Here is a 17,465-nt window from a genome sequence, read left to right as displayed (position 1 = left end):
CCTAAGTACTGATCTGATTTTTAAAGCTTGCCTTATTTTACTGATCCTATACTTACATACTCACACCAGAAAATAATCTCGAGAGCTGCAAAATGTCAGACATTTAATAAGCTCTAAGCGCCTTCATAGACAAATATACTGAGGAAAAGCAATCCCTGGTACCACTTTGCACACAACTTACACCAGAAAAATGCACAGTTCACTGGCTTTTTCAGGGCACGCTACCTATTTTCAAGAAGTTAGGATTTTTCGATGCCAGCATGGACCAACAAATTCAAGGAGCACTTTTTTATCTATGAAAAACTGAGAAATTGATTTTCATGTTCCACTTCGATAAAGGGAAGGTTCTAGCAGGCTGTCTTCATTTAATCAAAATACAAAGGGATGAAATGTTGGGGTTTAAACTGTTTAAACTCTTAAACTGTTTTCGTTTGTGTTATCTGACAGCTGCACTAATTAATAAAGCCCAGTGACAGAAACCAGATCAACTGCATCCGTGGCCAAGAACTTACGTATTTGTGTATTTTTTTACTGTAATCTTGTAGCTTTGTAAATTTACTGTATCTTTGTGAAACTATAATGAAAAATGTACTAATGAAATAAGTGGTTTGGAAAATACGTTTCATATAATCATGGTGGTTGGAAGGGACCTCTGGAAGTCATGTAGTCCAACCCCCTGTGCTCCAACCAGGGTCAACTAGTGTCAGTGAACTGACTTACTCCTAAAAGAGCAGCACATCATACACATGGTAACTTGTTCGAAGAGTATCTTTTTTCAGTTTTTTCCTTTTCTTTTCCACAGCTTACCTTAGCCTTTTTTTTGTAACTTCCAGTAAGAGAAGAGCAAAATACGAGTACTGGGTGGGGGGGGGTGGGGGGGGTGGTGTTCAGTTTTCTTAATACCTGGCATAATTCTGTTCTCAATTCCACTTTTGCAGCAACTTAACCTATTGGTCTCATGTACATGTATAAGATCTTTCAGGACTGTGGCTTGAACCGCCACATGCCTAGGCTAAATCAAGTATAATTTCCCTCTTTGGAATTAATTCATGTGAAAGAGTAAACAACTTGGAAATTAGCAGATTATATTTGCCAATAGATTCTGTTCAGCAAGTTATTTGGTGTTTGTATGTATTTTCTAGAACTGTGGAAGTCTTCATAATATTGCTTTACTCATAGCATGTAGAATTCAGTAATGATTCATGTGTAAAGTACTCAAAATAAGCCACACCAACAGGACTTTTTTTTCCCATCAAACCTGATTCCAGATGTGATGCAGCAGCTAAAAGTAATTAGTAAGCACTAAGGGGGAGTTCTGCCAGGAGTTATCTGGGCTTAAGTGAAGAAACAATTACTGGACTCCAAATGAAATTGTAGGTAATGAAAAGGCTTGACACTGTATAGTTATATGATGGAACTTAAACTGATTTAAAAAGCACAACCTGTGAGTTGTAGCTTTGCTTTTTTAGACTAGTACTGCTTGGATGCAGAGGCTGCTCTGTCAGATCTCTCTTAGGGGTTTTTAGTAGAGTTACATTTCTCCCCCCAAGCTTCATCTAACAGGAAAAATTATCTTTAACAGCTTTCCAGTAGTTACTCTGCCTGAAAATACCATATATACCACAAAAGCACCTGAACTCTCTGCAGGTCTATCCACGTTAATTTGAAAAGGGTAGACTAGGTATCAGTTGATCCTAAGTTAAACCTATCTTTGTTATTTTTTTTTTATATATCATACAGATGCAATCCTGCAGGACAGACTCTTTGAGGGCTGTTCTAAAGTAAGGACTGCAAGATTCAGAGCTCCATCAAACAAGAAGTCAGTTTTGCTCTCAGGCATTGATACAAAAACCCCACATATTCCAGGTGGTCTGGTTTCTATAAATACACTCCAGAGAGACTTTTAGACTTTATTCTTTAGAAGCATAAAAGAAAGGAAAATACAGCCCATGAATTCTGATGTACAAAAATACAGAGATGCATACTGCCTTATCTCAGCAATACCAAGTTCTTGGCATTTAGCAAAACTTACATAACTGCTAGCATAGATGCTAGTAAATCTACCAATTTTTGAGTATTAAAATGCCTTTGTTTACATCTAAGCAACTTTATCAACTTTAGTCTAAGTTCAGCATAGTTGCATGGATACAAGATAAAGTAGAATTTAGCTTGTATCTTTCTTGCAGGAAGGGTTTTTATGGCTTATAACAGAAAATTCATGAGAGCATGCCTGAAGCTTAACACCTAATAGGAAATACCTTTATTGTACTACTGTACATTGATTTTTAATGCAGTGTCTGCCCCCAAAGTCAGTGGCGGCAGAAAGACTTCTCACCTGGTTCATCACAGGCAAGTCAAGGAAGTAATGATGAGACATCATGGCCAAGAGTTGCAGAACAGTGCTTCTGATCATGAGAAACTACACAGGGTTTACTTGTGTCTACTCAGAAAGCAGTAAAAATACGGGTTTAATCTTGAGTGCTGGAAATATATTTTAACACTTGAATAAATTGAACACATTCAGGAAAACATTTAACAGCAGAGGTAACTGGCAATTGTAACTGCTTGCCACAGGGTGACCATGACTTGCTTAAATAAGGACTCCTCTGCCAGGCCAAACACTTTGAAGATGCAAAGAGTTAGCCCAGTGTGTTTGACTGCTCTTCTCCAATCACAGTACTTTTGATTTATAGCAGCAATAGGACTGACTTCAAGCTTCAGTTCTTTTGGATTTTAATTAGAACAGAAGTTGGGCCTAATCCTGCATTCCTTTTGTACCCAAACTCTCCTGAGCCTTATCAGGCATTCAAAATTCTGACTAATGTCTGTGAGAGTACTTGTTACAAAGGAATAAAGAACAGAGCCAGTTGTAAGGAAAGCTGCACTTTAGAAAAAAAAAATACCAGTAGTTTCCTCCACCCATTTTTCAAGGGAAACATAATTTTCAAAAGCAGGATTTTAATGTCTTTATCTAAGGCCCCAAATCTACATTCTTTCTAGCTCCCAAGACTCCATGGGAATGTTAGTTTTTCTTGAATAAGGCCTGTAAGATCCATCCTCAAATCTTGCTCCTTGTTAAATTGAATGGAAATTCTGCAAGTGACTTCAGTTTGATCAGAACAGACCCATCAGCCACTAGCATGTGGTACAGATATTTTAGCCACCTTTTCTGCAATACAATATTGTCTAAATCTTTTTTCACTGACCTGTAAGACACAACAGACTGTAGTTAAAGGAAAGGGTAGGACACAACAGGAAATAATGTTACTTTGGGAATTTTGCCATTAATAAGTGTCTTTCCCCTTACATTTTCTTGTAAGATCAAACTAGAATGATTAATTACACAGTCTAGTAATTTTAAACCTACAGATCAAAATTAATTCTCAAAATATTCAAATACTTAAAAATATGCACTCAAGTTTACTTCTAAAAAGCATTTTCCCAACAAACTTAAGCCGATACCTAATAGTCTAAAATGCAGAGCTGTACTTTATCCTATTGTCTGTCCACAGGCAATGTATAGGGCCACAGTGTATTGAAATCATAATCCTTGCTTTCTGAAGAGAAATTGTTCCGTGTAATAATTTCTGAGGTGTGGTTTAAATTCCTGTCCTCCTCTAAGCAATTTCAGGAGTCATCTAAAATTATAATCAAACATGTTCAAACATATTTGTAGGCTTAAAAACATGGTGTGATCATGGTTGGCAAACACTGACTAGGTCAAACTGAACACTTCCTAACAGGTCAAGAGTAAAAAAAATTATAGAAAGATGAACCTCAAAAATCTATTACAGGGGTTACCTAAACTCTGCCTGGCCAAGGACCACACTGGCAATTTGCCATGAGCACAAAGGCTTCATTAAGTCATGCTATATGGAAGAGACTGAGTCACCTTTAATACGGCAAGTTGGTCCTGTGAGGTGACAGGTGCCAATAGGCAATACGCCACCCTGATGTTTACCACAGGGCTATGCAAGATTTAAGGGGAAGAAAATAAGTCATTGCATCTGCTCGTGTAGAGCTTATGTGAAGAAGGGTGGAAGTGAAGGCAAGGGCAAGAGGGAGATGACAGGCAGCCACGTGGGCACTGGGGATATTAACATTTTTCTCAGATGAAATTCAGCCCCTGGACACATGACCAGCAACCATCACCACCTCTTATCTGTGCGGGCCTCCCCCACAGTTGCCTTTGGGAGATCTGCCATCAACATGTGAAGGGAAGTGTGATCGGTCCCCTGGCCCATGGGCTGTGCTTTGGTCACCCCTGACCTATTAGAAAATGTTGATACTTTTTCCCACTACAACTCACAGAGTGCAAAAACAGCAAGCGTCAAAGTTTGAAGCCCAGGCCATCCCACCACGTGAGGCCTGGCTGCCTTGAGCAGCTCCCCTGCCCTCTCTGCCTTCCACCACCTGCTCCTCAGAGCAGAGGCGACCGCACTACACGGCCAGGTCGTCTGACCTGGCTCTGCAGCTGCTCGACTTACTGGCCCTGCTCAAGCGCCGCGTGTCTACGAGCAGCGGTGGCTCATGCATCTCCACAGTGGTGCAGGCAGGCGAGACGGGCCGTACTTCTGACACCTCCTCCTCACCCTCCACATCCCACTTGCTGCCACTTGCCCCGCTCAGGCTGGTGCTGCTGCCACTGTTGGCTGCAGCAATGGGCGGCCCCACTGGGGGTGGGAGTAGCTGCTCCAGTGGCTCTTCCTGCTCAGGAAGAGGATGCCGGACACTGCTGGGGGTAGAGGATCCTGTGGAGCTGGAGGGTGCCTTCCCCTGCTGCTCAGGTGCCATGTTGATCCAATTCTGCTCAGCCACCATGGCATGGTTGTTGCTGTTGAAGTAGTTGATGACGGCTGGTGTTGGTGTGGGGATGGGGGTCGGGATGGTGATGGGAGTGGAGATGGGTGTGGGGGTCACAGCACGGTGCCTCTCCTCAAGAACTGGTGGAACAACAGGGTAGCTGGCCACGGAGGCCGTGTTGGAGGGGGGCCGTGGTCTTGGAGCAGCTGCAGCGTAGTACGGTGCCATGGTCACTGGGGCCAGCAACGGTGTGACAGCACGGGTGTCAGGCAGAACAGGGGTGGGCACGACAGTCGTTACCACCACGGGTGGTGCTGGGGGTGGCAGGGCAACAGGTTTGGACTCTCCTGTTACCATGACTGGTGTCATTGTGGCAACAGGCATCTCAAGGCTGTACCGGCTTGTCATGCCCTGCTTAAGCTTCTTCCACCCCAAGTGATATATCTCAAGCATGTTCAGCAGCAGGGAGACAGAGGCCACCACTAGCATGAAGATGATGAAGATGGTCTTCTCAGTGGGTCTTGAGATGAAGCAGTCCACAGTGTGTGGGCAAGGTGAGCGGCTGCACTGATAAACTGGCTTTAGCTCAAAGCCATATAGGAAGTACTGACCCACAATGAATCCCACCTCAAACAGTGTCTTGAAAACAATGTTGAAGACATAGGTACGGAGCAGGGCACCCCCCATACGGATTCTACCACGTTCATCACGGATCGGGAGCTTCTCTTTTCCCCTTTTGCCAAGAGGATCCTTGAAGCTATTGCTGCCTCCTCCACCACCACTGCCAGACACTGCTGCTCCTGGGTAGTTGCTGTCTTTGACGCTTCCCTTCTTTTTCAGCTCTTCTTTCTCTTTCCTCTTCTCCTCCATTCGTACAATGTGCAGCACATGGCCCAGGTAGATGAGGGTTGGAGTGGACACAAAAATGATCTGCAGCACCCAGAAGCGGATGTGAGAAATGGGGAAGGCTTTGTCATAGCAAACGTTTTCGCAACCAGGTTGCTGAGTGTTGCATGTAAAGTCTGACTGCTCATCTCCCCAGACCTCCTCAGCAGCAGCCCCCAGCACCAGTATCCTGAAGATAAACAGTACCGTCAGCCAAACCTTGCCAATAACTGTGGAGTGCTCCTGTGCATTCTCTAACAGTCTCCCCAGAAAGCTCCAGTCACCCATTGTTTCAGATTTATAACCTACAATAAGAACATTAGAGCAATTAGAGTAATGTTAAAAAAAATCTTACAATTGCACAATGCCGGGGCACATAAGATTGATTCTCCTCAAATGACAATTCTTAAGTGCACTTCCTTGTAGACTATGGCACACATGGTAAGAACAACAAAGCCCTGTGACCATGCAGCCATGGGTTTTGGTGAGCACAGAAGTGGGATGTTTAGTGCTTACACCTGGCTCATACATGTGTTTTTTATATATATATATATATATAAAAATATATAACTACACACACCAAGCAAGAAAGATCTGTAATTAAAATTTCTAAGAGATTTAAATATTTTTAAAACATTATTTCTGTTTTCTTCACCTGAGATGCCTTTAACTTGCCTGTTTTTAGAATAGAACAGGTGGAAATCAGTTAACTTAAACTGAATATTCCAATCATTAATCTTTGATTTATATAACTGCACTTGTGTCAGAGTGTGATACAAAGTTTGCCTAACTCTAAACATGCTGTTGTTACCAGGACTTACTTACTCCAGCATTCAGGAAGTTAGTAATGTCCAAGTCTCTGCTATTTTCACACTGTACAAACACAGAAAAATAATTACTCAAAGCCTATGGAATTTACAGTTTAATTATGGAATGTGTACACCACCACCAAGCATGTTCTCAAAGCCTAGTCAAGTTTGAGTTTGTTGATTTCTAAAAAGAACAAATTATTTGAGTAACCTGAAATATTGGGAAGAATCAGAACTTCTGAGAGGAATGGTGGAAAAGTTTCTATGGCATTTTCCTTACTGTCCTGCCAGCTGGTGTTACTGAACCACCTGTACTGCAACATTATTAAAAAAAAAAAAAAAAAAAAGGCACTTTACAAAGTGTGCACAGAGATTTTCTTAGGAATACAAAATTACACCCTATAACCTTCATTCTGTGACAAACAATTGGTGTATAGCTTCTCAGTAGTTTCCAACAATTCATGTACGATGGGCTTCCTATGTCCAATTCTAGGCAGTGACAGAACTTCTGATTTGGAAAGGCTTAAAGTACATGACCAGATTTCTCACAAGCTGTCTTCAATTGAGAAACAAGCTGATACCTGCTGGTGTCACTTTTGTTATCCTTGGCCTGTTCCTAATTGGAATGCATGTAAGAATATTAGAATATATGTAAGAAGTACATTTTATTCTTCTAATGAACACACCTGTGGTTTATATGTCAACCTTCAACTGAAAACAAAATGCAAAAGTTTCACCTAATTTCAATACCTTCAGAAATACTTACAGAATAATTATCATTCAAATATAACAGTTTGTATGGAGAAGAAAAACAAAACACCACTACTGGAAAAGTATAATTATCTTCTTGTTTAAAAATCTCCAAATATTTCATAAATACAGCTGAATTACACTTTAATCTTTTTATTTTTATACTTATACTTTTGTCAAAATACCCATGTATCTTACAATTCCCAAGAAGAAAAGACATTCATCATGACAGGTAGGATATTACCACTGAGAAAAAGTATTAGTCTTGGTAGTATATTTACTGTGATTTCCAACAATGATGTCACTGGTTTTCCAGATGAAGCATTTCCAAAGTCTGTACTGAACTTCTGTCAGTCTTTTAGTTAAGGTTATTCAAGTTACCTTTTTAATAACTTTACTATGAGGCAATGAAATACCAATAACTGCAGATAGCATACTGTCACACAAAAGGACACAACACACCCATTCGTATTTTGTGGTTTTGTAAATCCTGGAATACTAATTCACTTTTTATCCCCACAAAGTTGACTCAACAAAAACTCCCCCTAAAAAATAGATATTTGATAATCTACAAAAGCACATTTCCTTTAATATAACTAAATCCTTTTCCAGCAGAGAACAATAAACTGTAGATGATAACAACAATGAAATGTCAATTTTGTGTAATAGTGTCTCAGGTCCTAAAACAATTTTAAATCTTTTTTTTTTTTTTAATCTCAAAATAGTAGCCCAAAACTGAATAAATTGTTAGAATACTTTTGTTTTTATAATCCTAATTTAATATATTTATATTATTTTAAAATTTAATCCTCAATCCTAATTTTGTGAAGTTTACAATATTTTGGAAGGTGAAGTAATTTTAGTCTTGAGCAGTATTAATTTTTAACAGAATCATTAATTAATTTTGTATCTTTTTTACCAAACCATTTGAAGACACACTCTATTTAGTTTCATCTTTGGTCAGAACTAATCTGCCATTTGGGAATGTTCTCATTTTGAGTAGTAAAATGTAGGAACAGTGAAATTAATAATGTTATATTTGATGGATTCAAGTAGTTTAGCATAACACTAAATTCAGTATTTCATTTCTCTTCTGTCCTTTGCATTATTCTGTGCCTCCGTTCAGTTCCCTCTGCTTCGCTTTTTGTTTTCTATCCAGACCAAGCAAAACAGGCAGCTCAGATAATGAGTAGTCAAAGTTGTGGCTTGTTCTTTTGTTACTAATACTTGTAATAAAAAGTTTATTAATCAGCAAAAGTTAGCACATTAAATCTTCTTTAATTCATAAATTATGGTCCATTTTCAGAATGGCTGCCATTACCTTTGCATCCAATGGCACAGAGGCCACACACTGTTCTTTATAAAGACAGATGGTACCTTCTATTGTTCAAAAAAATTAGTCTGTGCTCATGAGAAATGATAAACCCTGCACTGTAAGGTGCACAGAGGTAGCAATCTTTTTTTTTTTCCCTTTTCACTTTAGTGTATCTCTTACTAAGATCACCAAGTGATGACTATAACAAAAGCAGGGGTTTTTTGTGCTTTTCTGAAGAATTATCTAGTGATTAGTGAAAGAAAAATAACTTGTAAAGATGACAAATAATACCATCTAACTTATTCTCAATCATCCTTCATTCACTAATAACTACTTAAGATTTTTTTTCTCTTTTTACTACAGGTCAATATTGCCCAGGCTTTATTGAGGACACTAAAAATGTGACACTATGCATTTCTTAAAGTATGCACTTATAAAAAGCTATTCTAATACTTAAATGAATTTAAAAATTTATTTCTGTAGATCAGAGTGTGCAAATTGACCCTGTACACAGAGAAGTGCTTGAACAGTGACCAGATACTTCACAGCATCTTAACCACACACAGGTGAACTGCAGCAGTCATTGCCTTCACAACCAATGTGTATTACCCGTGGTACATAATACAGGAAGGACATAATTTCCAAGAGCAATGCAAAGATTCATATCTCCGCTGGCTGGAGGGTTCTCAGAAATGCAGGTCCTGTATTTTTCTTCAGTGTCAGTAAGTTTTCCAAGCAAATTTTCTTTAAGCCAATATAACTCAGCCAAAAATCACATCAAGAATTTTAAAGGGTTGCCTTGATACAAATAATAATTAAATGACACAAAACAAAACCATGGAGCTCACAGAGCTCACAGAATGTTTGAGTTGTCACCATTAAGTTCAACAATAAAATACCCAAATCTAAGTTTAAACAGCCACAACTCAGTATTTTAGCTGAGAACTCCAAGCTTTTGTAGTATGACTTAAACTTCAGTTGTACAGTATTAATCTCAGTGCTGCTGAAATACAGAGCAAAGCAACTGTTAAATTGTAAGCTTGCATAAGGATTGTGAAGGGAAAGATTTTCTTTTCCTGTGCATGGAAAAAATGCAGATAAGAATTGAAACATCTTTATCTGTATATCATGACATGCAAAAATACCCATTAGGTAAGACAAAGAATCTGTCTCAGAAAGCAATCTAACTCACTAGTATAAAAAGCAAGGATTTCACGAGCCCTCAGATCATTTAATAAGAACTGGGAGTCATACAGTGTTTGTGTCACTTAGAAAATCATTCCTCTGAGACAAATATTGAAAAATGGACAGTTCATAAAAACTGGAATGACTGTTTAAGAATCAATGCTGTGCTATTAATCACTAAGTTTAGCACATGCACAAATACACTTTCTGGATGGTGTGTTTATGTGTGATGCCATTTATATCCCTCTACAGGAGAGAAATAATTATCATGTGGCACCTATGAACTTGCCAGTTATTATTTTTATTTCTCATGACGTCACTGAAGAGGTTCATCATGATGTATCAAGCATGTGAAATAAGATATTTTAAGTATTTATAATTTTACTTGTATGTGTACATGTTTATGTATTTATAGACACATATGTACACACATAAATAACTATACTAGTACAGCTAAAAAATATCCCTTAGCAATTACCTAGAAATGTAACAGATGTCCTTATCTAAATAAGATTTCTTAAATTCAGTCCACATTTTCTTTTGTTTCTTGTGGCAGTCTAAAATACTGGGATTTAAGTTTTTATCTTCAAAATTAGATAGATTTTATAAACCAGTATGAGAAAAAAATGCTGTTAAAAGAGAAAACAAGTTGCCATATTTCCTTTGTTTTTACACTGAACAATCAGGTGTCTCTATTACTACCATGTTTTTAACTGCTAACTTAAATCTGATAAAAGCAGTCACCCTGCACAGTCTGTAGCATGATCATGTCATTCCAGACAAACTGGCAGATATGCAGGGACAGAATAAGCTACTATAATTTCCAGTGGAAGCTAATGGTATTTGATCATGTACATATATATGAAACACAACGGTGGGTGTTCCAAAAGTCACAAATGAGCTTTCATAATTAGCTTTATAAACTGTTTAAATAAGGACTTGAAAAACACACTTCTTCTTGCGTATAGTGTCATACTTTCCAACACATCTATTATCACTTTCATTGTATTTTAAACATTTGTTAAAAATTCATTCCTCAGCTGACCTTTTTATTACCTTACGCTTACTTTACTGCTCTGGATCCTCCTCCTTAAACCCCAGACGAAACTTCACTTTTTCTTGGCTTCACTTACCTCTGAGTGAAAGTTTGGCCTGAGTAAATGAAAAGTGCAAGGAGTGCAGGGCTCAGCCCAGGAGAGCTACACCCCACCTGTAATCTCCTCTGTTCCCTGGCATAACAAAGCCTTGCTCTGATTCACTACTCGAAGGAGAAAAATGGGCACAAAAAGTAACCCCTCTTCTCCCCCAGAATACTCAAATGCCATCTTAGAGCTCTACATTGGAATCAAAAGACGGTAACTTACCAGTGAAACTCTGAAAGGTGTAAAGGGTGTGGAGCTACCAGAGGACTATGGAATAGCCATCAAACATGAAGGAACAGTCCCTACATCCCGAGTGAGTGAAGCATGAATGAGACAGATCTGTCAGGTGTCCACATACGATGAGCCACACGGATCTAAAAACTGCACAGTTTGGAGTGTCCCGCCCCCTGCCCCAGATACACAAAAGAGAGAAGAGACTTTCTGGCATTCAAAGACACAAGACCCTTTTTCACTGGAGAGAAGCAGGTACTCCAACAGACATGTATCAGTCTGAGGGGACTTCAGGCAAGTTACAGTAACTGCAAGGGACACAGTGCTGTATAGAATCATAGAATAGTTAGGGCTGGAAAGGACCTTAAGATCATCTAGCTCCAACCCCCCTGCCATGGGCAGGGACACCTCACACTAAACAATATCACCCAAGGCCTTGTCCAACCTGGTCTTGAACACTGCCAGGGATGGAGCATTCACAACCTTCCTGGGCAACCCATTCCAGTGCCTCACCACCCTAACAGGAAAGAATTTCCTCCTTATATCTAATCTAAACTTTCCCTGTTTAAGTTTTAACCCATTACCCCTTGTCCTATCACTACAGTCCCTAGTGAAGAGTCCCTCCCCAGCATCCCTATAGTCCCCCTTCAGATACTGGAAGGCTGCTATGAGGTCTCCACGCAGCCTTCTCTTCTCCAGCCCCAACTTTCTCAGCCTATCTTCATACGGGAGGTGCTCCAGTCCCCTGATCATCCTCGTGGCCCTTCTCTGGACTTGTTCCAACAGTTCCATGTCCTTTTTATGTTGAGGACACTAGAACTGTACACAATACTCCAGCTGAGGTCTCACAAGAGCATAGTAAAGGGGCAGGATCACCTCCTTCAACCTGCTGGTCATGCTCCTTTTGATGCAGCCCAGGATATGGTTGGCTTTCTGGGCTGCAAGAGCACACTGCCGGCTCATGTTCATTTTCTCATCAACCAACACCCCCAAGTCTTTCTCCGCAGGGCTGCTCTGAATCTCTTGTCTTATGGAAACCATTTAAATCTTTTTATAGTTTATTTCTAACATATTCCAGTAGGATTTTCCCTTTTAATTTCCCTTAAAGGGAAACTCAAGTAGTTCTGGCTGCTCAGTTCATTGCATTATCAATGCCAGTATCTTAAAGACAACGCAAAAAAAACCCACAAACAAAAAACAAAAACAAAAAATACCAACAGAACAAAAAATCCCAAAACGACGAACAAAACAACTTTTCTTGATTATAACATTGGCAAACTTTCACTTAAGCTGCAAGTATCTTCCAAAGAACACTTACTAATCTCAAATTCTTTGCAACCCTTGCGAGTCCTAAGTGAACAAGTGTGTGACTGGCAGTTTGGTAACTGTCAGACCACAGATGTGACTGGAAAGGTAAAAACCTGGTCAGTGCAGGGAGGACACCCCACTATCAGTAGAAAGTGTTTGTAAGGGCCAGGTAACTCAGCGCTCACCCTGAGAAACCCCAGAACTATCTTGGGTTACACTCCTGAACGCCATCATTCTCTGTGAATGATGGCCCACTTACAGGGCCGACAGCAATTCTGGCTCTGCTTCTTATTTAGGATTTAACTTTAGTCTGAGTGTAAAACTGTCTTGAAGTGCACATCCACGTTCGAATGCTAGTGGAAATCCTTAAGGAAGAAGTTAACACGCCCCTACACATGCACACTTCTGTGGGCTATGCCCACAGCAATCACAGACATAAATCTACTGCCTCTCCCTCCGCTGCATTTTCTGTGAGGTTTGGACACTTCGCTGCCACTCCAGGCCCAGTTATCAGTCCCCTCTGCGAGCACCGCTGCGGGCATACGGTTCCCTCGGTGGGGCCGGAACAGAGAACACTTATGCCAGAAATACTTAACGCAGTAGGGCCCTTTCCACTATTCCTTCTCAGCACAATCCGCAGAACTCTGGCTCGCCCTGCCCTTCTGGAGCCCAGCTCAGGGTCGAGGGGCACGGCAAGCGGCCACAGGCCCCAGGCCGGCTCCCGCCGCCTGTCCCCAGCGCAGGCTCCAGGTCTGCCCGCGGCCACGTCCCCTCCAGCAGAGTCTCCCGGGCTGCTGACCCGCCCGCCGAGCGGCACAGCCCAGGCTTGCTCTACTTACGCTTTGCGGGAGCAAGGCTATTTTAAATAGCAAAACATTAACTCGTTCACAAAAGTCCGGACAGTGTCGGCTCATAGCTCGTTTAATTAGGAGGGAAAAAAAAAAAAGCCCCAAAGTTCGCTCGGGCTTCGGCAACGACCGGCGGCGGCGGTGCAGGGGCGGGACGCGCCGGAGCCCAGTGCCCGGCTCCCTACCTGCTGCCTCGGCTGGCGACGCGCCCTGGGCAGGGCGGGCAGGTGCCCACAGGCCGCCTGCGGCAGGGGACCTCTGACGGACACTCGTCCTCTGTCCCTCGCTCCCTCCCTCCCCCTCTGTCTCTCTCTCCCCTCCCCTTGCCCGCCTCCCACAGCTGGCAGAGCCGCGGGCATCACACAGCCGCTTGCGAGGGGCCAGGGAGTTTGCCTATCTCTCACGGGCTTTTAAAACGTTGTCACTCTGCTGATAATCCATCCTCCTTCTCGGGCCAGGGTGGGATTTGCTGAGAAATAAACAGGCTCTTCCTCCGAGAGGACAAAAGCTAAGAACCCCCTCCAAGACAGCTGCCGGCCCGCCCCAAGGGGCTGCGCTCGAAGGCGGCGCTGCGGGAGCCGCTCGCTACCTGCACGCCCCGCGCCGCCTGCTGTCCCGCCCGGGGCCCCTTAGGCAGACGGGTCAGCGCCGCCGGCACCGGCTGCGGCACCTTGACGGCCGCGGAAGGCGGGTCTCGGCTCTCCCTTGCTCTCGGTCACAGCGCCGCCCACTGGCGGGCTCGTACGGCTGGGCTCCTGTGCAGCGTCCTCAGTGCCCGGGAGTCTTGAAGGAGACCGTGCCGCTTTCACCCCTGAGGCGTTAGATGCATCTTAAAGCAAAAACCACAAACCCCCAAACTAAAAAATGTTCTTCACAGAAAGGTTTTAACTTTGCTGCCACTGCTGCTCATCCTGCATGAAGAACCCCACAGGGCCTTCGCCTCAGAGTGGTTCAGGGCTGTGGCTACTGTACTTTGACTTGAGTAAAGGCAGCATTGCATCAACTCCTTGAAGCATTCCAAGACAAAACTTGACAAGTTTTATACATGAAAAGCCTGAGTCTTCAAAGTTTGAGAGCCTATACCTGGGACTGAGCATTACAGTGAGTTAGGCACCACATATAAGTCTTTTAAAAGTTTCTTTTCCTCAGACTCTCTTCAGTCAAGATTAGCTGTCAAGCTGTTGTGCACAGGCCCTTCGAAAAGAAGAACAGACTGGTTGCACCTATTTTCAAAATGGTGATTTAAAGGTGGGTCTTGATATTTTCAGCATCAGTACTCAAAAATATTACTGCCACCTGTAGTTTGTTTAGGCTTTTGTGTGTTCTTTAGTGTTGTCCTGAGAAAGGAAAACATTAAACAGAATGACTTGAACTAGCATGACAACTCAACAGTTCTGCAGCAATAACATGATTTTCTGTTGATAGCTACCCTACAGAGCTGAAAACAAAACCGGCTCATTCCCAAGCTCTCTGTTGGTCTGTTTTATAGGAAAAAGTTTTTAGCAATAGTAGTATAGTAAATAGTTTTTAATAGTTTAGTAGTACGGTAAATAGTTTTTAGTAAAAAAACTATGCAAGAAAAATTTTGAAATGCTTTGAGGAGCTGTGTGCAGCAGACGATTGGTGACAAACTGAAACAGACCATCCCCATGTTCTTGAATCCTTGCAATGCTTGTTTGCTTCCTACAAATCTTTCAGCTGAAAACATGAGGGAGGAAGATCTCCCTAGGCACTACTGGTGGCACAAGGACAAATTACTTTGGTCAGAGATGAGTGGTATATCTGGAACACAGTGCTGCCATGATTCTAAGTATAGTAGTATCGTGGTGTGGATCCTGAAACAGTGGGGCATGAAATGCTGTGTATGGGAGATAATCCCAGCAGCCCCAGTAACTCCTGCCTTATAACTTTTTTCATGCAGTCAAGTACCTTGGCTCATCAAATCAGCTGAAACACAGGAAGTTTGATTTAGAGAGAGGTATAGAGATCTCTCTCATTTTCATCAATCTGTCCAAAAGGTTTAAACGCATGAAGCACTGGGTGTTTCCACAATGGCTTTTTAGTTCTCTGGAAGGTTTTTAAGTCATATTTCTCACCACCTGTACAAACCAGCCTTGACAGCTTTTTGTAACAAAAATATTCTTGCTCAGGACAGCAGTGAGGTTCTAGAGCAGCCTTTCACTCCTGCCACAGAAGGTTTCCAAGACAGAATTCAATACATTTCAAACAGGGATAATCTGATACAGTGCTTGCCTACCATTGGACTACACCCATCAGCTAACAATTGCCTTTCCAAGAATTTCCTTATGGGTTCTTACAAGAAGAGGTTTGGGCTGTTGCCAAAACCCTCTGGGACATTTGCAGAAAATGGGACAGGCAAGGATGCAAAATTCCTGAGGGAAACTTGGAGGCAGCAGCTTTAAAAATAAAGATCCAATTACATACTGGTGAGAGCCCAAGCACAAAAGCATATTAAGGAGGTACGGAGGGCTGGTGGTCACATGCTAGAATGTGAGGATCTGAACCCATATGAGGAGGAAATAGGAAAAGTAGGACTTGTCTCCCTGAGGAATTTATTCAGAAGGAAAACATCCTGAGATTTAAACAATGATGCTAAAAAGTGTTTCTTCATGTGTACATTCTGACAGAGAGGTTCCCATAAAAGAGCTGTCCTGCTAGCTTCCTCATTGCCACTTATCTTTAAAGGTGCACAGCACTGCCAGTGGCCAGATGCCCCTTCAGTGTGCTCCAAATTCCTAGGTCCTTGTTATGTTTAAAGGGTTCCCTCCATTGTCATTAATGCTAGATAACAAAATAAAACTGAATGTGACTTTTTTTTTTTACATTAAAATGCACATTTAAATAGTTTTCACATTTCCTTTAATTATCTTCTTTAGTACCATTTCTCATTTTCCATGCAAGCCTCCACACTGGTGACAACCCCTGTTCCACATGTAGACAGGCCTTTAGCAATGTATGATTTGGCTGTCACAGAAACAAGGTTGAATTTAAGAGGTGTGGAGACAGAACAGTCAGGCAGGTATTTTTAAGATCAGAAGAACCAGGTTTGCATGGCAAGGTACAAAGAAAGAAGATCAAAAATAGATACCAAGCTTTATGAAATGCTAAAAGATCTAATAAGGAAATATATCTTGATCTTAGTCTGAACCTGAGTCACTCCTACAGTATTGATCTAAATCAGTGTTTTACCACATGCTATTTCTAATTTAAGCATCTATTTTGGAAGGGGAAGAGGATTATTCTGACCATAGCTGTTCATTCAAACACAACGTAGTGGAAAGACCCCTAAACCACTGTTTTGTGTTAGTTGTAAACAGGCCACGTCGGTGATGAATGGCTCAACAGTGCTGACAATAGCTCTGTTTACACAGCCTAAAAACGGGCTACAAATGCCTTCACTTCAGTTTATTGCCGCACCGCTTGGGATGTCAAATCGCACTTGACATACCGCTACGCTACAGAAGATGGCACTAAAGATACTTAACTGCTGGGAAAGGGCGCTGGGACCTCAGGAGGCCCGGTTTGAAGCAAGGATTAAAATCTTCTCTAGCTGCTCTCTACATGGATGAATCGAAAGACGTTAGAACTAATTAACGAATAAATGGTAATAAAAATACTGAAGTAGTAGTTTCATCTCATATAGGAATTATTATTATTGTACCTATTAGTGATTAGTGTTTTGTTAGACGCTACTGACAAGCACATCAGCTAACATGGCATATTAACAAATAGGACTGGTGACAGGAAGAATTATTCTTATTTCTGTTTTGTAGGAAAAGTTATTGTGATTTGTAGTTTGTAGGAATGGAGGCACAGGAAGATTTACTGACTTGCCCTAGGTTACACAAGAATGGCACTGAGACCCTAGGCTGGCGTTTTACCCACCATAACAGGCTTTCTCTCAAAAGTCCGTTTGAAATTGTGGGAAGTCTCCTAGTGCAGAAAAAAAGAAATAAGACTGTTCTGGGATATGTTTTCAGTGAGATGCCTTCTGGTCATCTTCATGGAAGCAAAAGCTCCATGTGAGATGTAGCAGAGGAAGAACTGTAACTCTGCAAGCCAGGCATCTGTTAGGAGGAAGAATCAAAAAAGAGAGACACAGAACATGCAGAATCTGAAGAAGCATGACACCTTTTATAAGTCTGTCATTGTATGATGCTTTTTATCC

General features: G+C 41.6%; 1 protein-coding gene across 4 annotated transcripts; it reads right to left on the bottom strand.

Annotated features, from left to right (window-relative positions):
• Nucleotides 1-2,231: 2,231 nt before the first annotated feature.
• GJA3 (gap junction protein alpha 3) lies at nt 2,232-13,535 on the bottom strand. 4 transcript variants are annotated; one of them, XM_062615289.1, is made up of 3 exons: nt 13,268-13,535; nt 6,709-6,806; nt 2,232-5,993 (listed from the first exon to the last, which is right to left on the bottom strand). In XM_062615289.1, the coding sequence occupies exon 3, from the start codon at nt 5,974-5,976 to the stop codon at nt 4,441-4,443; it is 1,536 nt and encodes a 511-aa protein (XP_062471273.1). In that variant the 5' UTR covers nt 5,977-5,993; nt 6,709-6,806; nt 13,268-13,535; the 3' UTR covers nt 2,232-4,440. The 4 variants fall into 4 exon arrangements, with proteins under 4 accessions (XP_062471273.1, XP_062471270.1, XP_062471272.1 ...); XM_062615286.1 differs by lacking the exon at nt 6,709-6,806; XM_062615288.1 differs by lacking the exons at nt 6,709-6,806; nt 13,268-13,535 and adding an exon at nt 11,112-11,446.
• Nucleotides 13,536-17,465: the final 3,930 nt, after the last annotated feature.

This window comes from Pezoporus occidentalis, unplaced genomic scaffold, assembly GCF_034315485.1.
Source record: "Pezoporus occidentalis ecotype Australia unplaced genomic scaffold, CSIRO_AGI_Poc_V1 ctg18, whole genome shotgun sequence".
Taxonomy (NCBI): domain Eukaryota; kingdom Metazoa; phylum Chordata; class Aves; order Psittaciformes; family Psittacidae; genus Pezoporus; species Pezoporus occidentalis.
The sequence above is the reverse complement of the archived record's forward strand: the minus strand, read 5'-3'. Positions and strand labels throughout refer to the sequence as shown.